Source organism: Hibiscus syriacus, unplaced genomic scaffold (genome assembly GCF_006381635.1).
Source record: "Hibiscus syriacus cultivar Baekdansim isolate YM2019G1 unplaced genomic scaffold, ASM638163v2 tig00110562_pilon, whole genome shotgun sequence".
NCBI classification, from domain to species: domain Eukaryota; kingdom Viridiplantae; phylum Streptophyta; class Magnoliopsida; order Malvales; family Malvaceae; genus Hibiscus; species Hibiscus syriacus.
This window is the reverse complement of record NW_024062783.1, coordinates 369,482-376,566: the sequence shown is the minus strand read 5'-3', so window position 1 is coordinate 376,566 and position 7,085 is coordinate 369,482. Positions and strand designations below refer to the sequence as shown.

The following is a 7,085-nucleotide window of genomic DNA, read 5'->3' as shown; positions in this document are numbered from 1 at the left end:
AATCAAAACACATGGTTCGTTTTTCTTTTCTTTTTTAGTTCTCGGGATAAACAAAACAGAAATGCTAACTTCTTTATTCTTCTTCTTCTTTTTAAGTTTCTTTCTTGAATTGTGAAATATGTGACTTCATCATTGAGATTTCATTCTTAGTTGCACACTAAGAAGGTTAATTCAATTTGTTTTTGAAGGAAACTCCTTCTTCGTCCACTTTCGGTTCCTTGGAGTACTTGAAAGAGCTCTTTACAACAGCTTCCTTGGAGCGCGCAGAGATTGTGGAAGACTTTGATGATCACATGCCTACTTCCATAAGACATTTAAAGAATGTGTATGTATTAGAAATGGATTTGATTTGGACCGACGAAAACAGCATTCCAGAGAGAAATTTACAAAACTTGTGGGATTATGAGGTATGAAGAGGCTGTTTGCTTCATTGTGAATAACATTACTCTTTACCTATCTTATATTTTTGTTCTTAGACTCCTGCTTGATCGGTTTCGTCCAATTTCCGGTGTCTGGCAGCTATTGAAAAGGCCTTCTACGGACTACTTGCAGACGGTCCAAACGATATTAATGCGGAAATGCGGGCTAGTTTCATCAATTTGCTAGTGAGGGTAAGTTATGTTTACATAATACAAGAAAGTAACCCTTTCCAGCACACTGTTTCAGGGTTATCCTTATTTCAACTGCAGGTAACTGAGATGAAAAAGCTTCTACTTCGACCCGAGATGCTATGTTTAACCGTGAATTACATCGATCGTTGTCTTTCCAACATTTCAATTAACAGCCAACAGTTACAGTTGCTTGGACTTGCCTCATGATGATTGCTTGGTAAGATTTCATGTTTCTTTCTAGCTTCTGTGTATGCATATGCCTCTGTTTGTGCGTGTAAATGTGGATTATAACCAAAATTGATCTCATGCCAGGAAATACGTCTCACCTAAATCCGCACCCAAAGTGCCAGTGTGGTGCCATGTTACCGGTAAAATTTACTGGAAAGATGAGGTCAGGATTCCATTTCCGATCTTGTTTATTCACCGCAAACCTCCGTGAACATATTTTCCTTGCTTCGACTGCTGCAGATGCTACAAATGGAATCTGCCGTGATGTACCACTTGAACTATGAAATGGCAGTCCCAACAGCTTATATTTTTTCTGAGGCAAATTGTTTGGGTTTCCGAAACGCGTGATCGGGTATCTCTCTCGTGGACAAACGTATTCGTCAATAATCTTACATTCTGTAATCCAAACGACCACTAATTATCTTAGTTGCAACAAAATAGGGGAATCATTCCTGTGTTGAAGCTATCATGCTTTGCTGTTAAGATTTGCCTGTCTTCAATAGGATCATCTGTTGCAGCTCAAATGTTTGGCCAGCTACATTCTACAGTTATCACTTCTGGATTACGTTGTGCTTCAATATGCACCGCAGCTAGTTGCGGCTTCTGCCGGTTTCTTGGCCAGATTTATTCTCTCTCCTTCAGACAAACCTTGGGTACTCTCTATCTGGTTGTTTATCAACTTGGCCTAGTTTTGTATAAGCTTGTGTTGGATGATCTATGTCTGCTTTTTTGGACAGGATGCTAAATTAAGGGAATACACACTATACCAGCCCTCTGATTTAGAGGAATGTATTAAGCTAGAGGAATGTGTTAAGGCATTGCATCGTCTCTACCGCAACGAAGGTGGTGCTAGTTTGAGTGCAATCGCAGCCAAGTATAGTCAGTCGAAGGTGAGTAGTTGCGTTGTTTACGACGATACAACGCGGTTAGCTTTCGATAAACCGAGTGACCATATGCTAATGTTAATGTTGTCCTGATATATTTCCTTGGGTGTGCATCAGTACTGTTCTGTGTCAAAGAGGGAGTGCAAAGCAACAATTCCAGAGCAGCTCTTCTGGGCTGTGTGAGCCAGCTAGTTTCATGTTTCAGCTTTGCTTCCCATACAATTCTGGATTTGTGGTATTTACATGTAAAAAAATGTTGAAATTTGAAGCTTGGAAATGGTCTACATTGTTCAATTTCATGAAAAACCTGATGTTTGGCTACTGAGAAAGTTTAACATGGGAAAATGAAAAGAAAGTTTAAGTTTAGGTAAGAAAATCAAATAACTTTAAATAAAAATATAAAACATAAAATTATAATCAATCAAATTCATTAACACACCTATTGAAATTTTTACCCAATCTTTATCTTTGTCCATCAAATAATTAAGGATTGTTATCATTCTTTGAGATCTTAAGTTTAAGCACTATATATATAGAAGTATCTAAACGTTTATTGTTAAATAGTTGAAAATATTACACTTTGAACAAGCTCACTCTTGACATAACCATTGTTGCAATACGTAGGAAAACAATCCATGGACGCCATCCGTGACAAAAGCCTATTGCAGTCGTCTGCAACAATCCATGGACACAAGCCTATTACAGTCATTTTAGTAGTCTATGGATTTTCCTTGCACATGTGAAAATGAAGCACTTTTTATTTTATATATTTATTACATCAAGGAATAATCCATTAATAATCTAACGATAATTAACCTTTAATAATCATATCTAACAATACAAAAACAGAAGTTATTTCTTTTTAAATTTAGCGAAGAAACTTATACAAAAAATAAAGAAAATTATTAATCTTATACTTTACTTAAAATGTTAATATTTTAATTAATAATTCTTTTAAAAATAAATGATTAGACTCTTTTTTAGACGTAAAAGCAATGATGGATTAAAGGGTGTTGAGGATAGCCACATCCCTGAATATTTGAGATTTTCATATAATATATGTATTTCTTTTGTATTTTCTATGATATATAATTTCGTACGTCATGAAGTCTTGTAATTTGGTACCTTTAAATTTTTGATATAATTTTCTAAAAGTTTGTACTCGTAGTATAAAACCACGTGTTTGTTTTTTGTGTAAAGATAAGTACTATCAACACTAACATAAAAATATATATAATAATGATAGTACGTTAAAGATTTAATTTTATTATAATTTAATTGTGATCTATTTTTGGTTATTGGAGGAGTTTATTAATAAAAGGTAACCAAGCTGAAATTCAAGAGTCCAAGGCATAAATATATTACTAAGGTTACCAAATGAACACCAATTAAAAAGATGATATTAAATTAAATTCAGAAAAAAGGAGGATGTATTATAAAATATAAAATTTCTATTAATTATGTAGATGTAAAAGAAAATTAATTAAATAATATAATATAATATAATTAAGATAAACATAAATTGCAATTAAAATTATAATGAAAAAGAGAGAAAAAAAAGTGAATAAGTAGACTTTTTACTCAAATATACCTTATTTAAAACTAATTCCTCATCTTAACATATATTCAAAATTATTTTGCAATTTAGCACCTTTTTATGTTTCTTGTTGGTAACGTAGTATAAAAGAGTAAGAGTTCTTGAAGTTTGATTAAAATGAAATAAAAAATAAAGACAAAAAATTGAAATATTGTATAATTTTAACAAAAAAATAAACATATTTTCATCTCTGCATACATGTCAAAAACATATAATTGCACGTGCTACATATTCACATGTATTAGCCTTATATTCAAATATTCAATAAACACGTTTAAAAAGTTATAAATACGTGATTGAACATAATATTAATACATATACCGTCATTATCACTCGACACACACTCATAAAATTATATATTTTTGACACGCACTGTACATATTTATTCTTTTTAGATAAAATTATATGAATTTTTTATATTTTTTATCCTCGTTTTCCTATATATGCCTTTGTTATTGTAATGTAAATAAAAGAGACATCCTACGTGACAGAAAATGTTTTAGATTAAAAAACAATATGTAATAAGTGGTAGAATAAAAAATTGTTTTTAAATAGAATATATTTAAGTAAAAGCTTTGAAATATATATTTGCAATACCTAATATAGAAGAGGCAAACCGAAAAGAAGTAAAGTTTGACCATACTTTTAGGGAAAATCTTAAGCTTCAAATCATTACCCAATCCTAAAAGATGCACATCTATCACCCTCTCTCCTATGGGCCTTCCCTGTCCCTGGTTCTTCCTCACCGTCCATTAATGGCGTACTCTCGAACCAGCAACGCCGATTCCAGGGACGTCTCATCCGCCGCTATTCCATTAAACCCTTCCTCACCCAAGTCTCCTTCATCTCCTCCGCCACCGCCCCAACCCTTCTCCCTCATTGAACCATCCGAATTAAAATCCTCCAATAGACAAAAAAGCCGTGTCTTTCGAGCTTTCCTTTCGGTTTTTCGCTCCTTCCCCATTCTCACCCCTTCATGCACGTTCCCCGTTTGCCCCACCGGTTTACAATCGGATACCCACGTCACCAACTCCGGTACCCTGGTGACCGGTACCCTGTTCGGGTACCGTAAAGGAAAGGTCATCCTCTCGATCCAAGAGACCCCCAAGTGTCTCCCTTCGTTGGTCCTCGAGTTAGCCATGCAGACTAACGGGTTGCAGAAGGAACTCAGCTCTGGCATGGTGAGGATCGCTCTCGAGTGCGAGAAGCAAGCATCGGGGAAAGAGAAAGTCAAGCTCTTGGACGAGCCAGTGTGGACCATGTTTTGCAATGGGAAGAAGACTGGCCTTGTTGTAAGACGGGATGCAACGGAGGAGGATTTGAACGTCATGGAGCTTCTCAACCCGGTTTCCATGGGGGCCGGTGTATTGCAAGGGAATTCCGAAACTGAAGGCGTCGACGGGGAGTTGGCGTATATCAGACCGTATTTCGATCGAGTCGTCGGGTCGAAGGATTCCGAGACCCTTTACATGTTGAGCCCCGACGGAAACAATGGTGACGAGCTTAGTATATTTATGGTGAGGTTATGATAAGCAGCCGCCGTGGATAGACATTATGAAAAGCAGAGTTTTAAATTACGGTAGTGTTTTTTGATTACATTATGTTTATCGCGACTGCAGACATAAAAATGAATGTTATTGCGATCATTGTGAATAACATAATCACGCAATAAGAATTTCGGATGATATCGTTATTTCTATAAAACAAAATTTATTCCATAACATATCACTATTTAAACCCCGAGGAATAGACAATTAAGAGAAGAGAAGGTACAGGGATGTTTAGATGCAGTTGGGGTGGAAATTTGATTGATTGGGAGTTGATTTTAACAGGAAATTTGTTTCTGTTTTTGTTTCTTTAATCCATAAGCATACAATATTAGTAAATTATTGTGGAAAGAATGAACAAATCTTGTTAAGAAAATGGTTTTCCTCTTCTTTTTAATCTCAACATTTCTTCTCTCTTTTCCATCTCATTTTGTGCTTTTATGTGATAACAATTCGTTGAGACAACACCAATATATTATTTACTTAATGCATAATAACATGACACAAATATGTATACCCATACTTAATAAATCTGTCCCTTTTAATATTTGATCTTAACTGTGTCCCTAATTATAAATTTAATTTTCTTATATATCATAATTGGGTCAATTTCAAACAACATGAATTTAATGAGTTTTTTAAACAAATAAAATTTAAGAGACTTCATTTTATATATCTTTCATATTCATTTAAGTCTTTTATTTTGAATTTTTTAATAGTTTTGCTTAATAATATTTATTATTTATTATTGTTGACAGTGGCATCAACTTTGAACCGATCGTCAATTGTAAATTTTTTCTTTTCAATTTCTTTCTTTCTTGTTACTTTTTCAGATTTTACCATATTTTTTTGTTGTGTTTTTGTTTTTTTATATTTGAGTTATATTATATTATTTTATCTAATTCTTCTTCTTTTCAAATGAAAATAGTGGACAATTTTATCTATTCTCATTGTACGTTCTTTGTTTATTCTTTTAGTATGTTTTATCTTTTTTCAAGGTAAAATTTGATATTGCTTTTGTCACACCTAGAATCTGTGATTAGAAGTTTTCAAAATAAATTTCAAATGTTTAAGTGAAATTCAATCACAGTGGACTGAATTAGAATAAATTCAATCTTAAAGTGCCCAATTGAAAGGAAAATGAAGTTATCAAGGATTAAATTGAGTAGTCTTAATAATAGAAACCCAATTAGAGAATATTAGGGACTGGAGTGAACATAGAATAGAACGTTGGGCCATAAGTGTGAACCCTGGAAAGGATAGGGTCACGTATTGTAATTATCCCCAAACCTAGTGGTATGAATACCACCTTTTAAACCCTATGTCCATTTTTCTGGAAATATCATTTTCGCCGCTCACTGGAATTCTTTAAGTGGGCTTCGAATGCGATAGCTGGAAGGGTACTTAATGCTTTTTGGGGGGCTTAGTCGGAGTTTTTCTCCTGTTCTACGTTTGTTTGTTTTTTTTAGGATTCTCAATGCTTTTACGGAAATATGTGTAGTCCTAATAAAATTATCGGAAAAAAACAATTATATTTATTCAATTTTTTAAAAAAAAAGCTCAAGAAAAACTATAAATTCATCATTTTCATCAATATAAGATGATAATTTCGATCGTCATTGTAATAATAATTTTGTTTGTCTCATTAATTTCGCTCCATTATCATATTTTCCTTTATTTCTATAAAAAAACACATATCGTACATGTTGATTTGTGTGTATAATATGTTAATTATATTTATAACATGTTTGTTGATACAAATGTAAGGCTGTTCGCACTGCCATATGTAGAGTAATTAAAAATGTGTATAATATATGTTAATTTTTTGTATACTATGTTAGTTCATACAAATCTAAGGTGGTTCACACGGTCATATTTAGAGTAATTTAGAAAGACCCTTGTACTTTTATAATGCATATTTTTGCAACTTCAAAACCCTTTCTGTCCCCACTGCCCCCTGCACGTGTGAATTATAAATCTACCCTCACGTCCGGTTGTCAACATTTCATCGTCAATCATGTGGTGCTGTACCTGACCTTTCGCATAATCCAACGGTGATGGACAAGACCGTGACCCACACATCACACTGACACGTAACCAGGAGAGGGGGAAAACCATTAATTTGTTCATCACCAACTTGTCTCTCTCTCTCTATATAATAAGATGCATGACAAGATAGAAAATGAACAACTTGAAAACTTGCTCCAAAAAAAAAATG

General features: G+C 33.7%; 2 protein-coding genes across 2 annotated transcripts; both read left to right on the top strand.

Annotated features, from left to right (window-relative positions):
* Positions 1–997: 997 nt before the first annotated feature.
* LOC120132403 (cyclin-A1-4-like) lies at positions 998–1,906 on the top strand. The gene is made up of 4 exons (XM_039149168.1): positions 998–1,105; positions 1,343–1,492; positions 1,577–1,729; positions 1,841–1,906. Exons 1-4 carry the CDS (start codon positions 998–1,000, stop codon positions 1,904–1,906), a joined length of 477 nt encoding a protein of 158 aa, XP_039005099.1.
* Positions 1,907–4,020: 2,114 nt separating this feature from the next.
* LOC120132370 (protein MIZU-KUSSEI 1-like) lies at positions 4,021–4,879 on the top strand. The gene has a single exon (XM_039149148.1). The coding sequence runs from the start codon at positions 4,076–4,078 to the stop codon at positions 4,847–4,849; it is 774 nt and encodes a 257-aa protein (XP_039005079.1). The 5' UTR covers positions 4,021–4,075; the 3' UTR covers positions 4,850–4,879.
* The last annotated feature ends 2,206 nt before the right edge of the window (positions 4,880–7,085 follow it).

Bases quoted from the DNA above. Each gene is read 5' to 3' on its own strand.
- LOC120132403 (XM_039149168.1), top strand. From the start codon at position 998: ATGAGGTCAGGATTCCATTTCCGATCTTGTTTATTCACCGCAAACCTC. The intron at 1,106-1,342 runs GTACCACTTGAA...TGTCTTCAATAG, and splicing joins CAAATGGAATCTGCCGTGAT to GATCATCTGTTGCAGCTCAA. The intron at 1,493-1,576 runs GTACTCTCTATC...TTTTTTGGACAG, and splicing joins CTCCTTCAGACAAACCTTGG to GATGCTAAATTAAGGGAATA.
- LOC120132370 (XM_039149148.1), top strand. From the start codon at position 4,076: ATGGCGTACTCTCGAACCAGCAACGCCGATTCCAGGGACGTCTCATCC.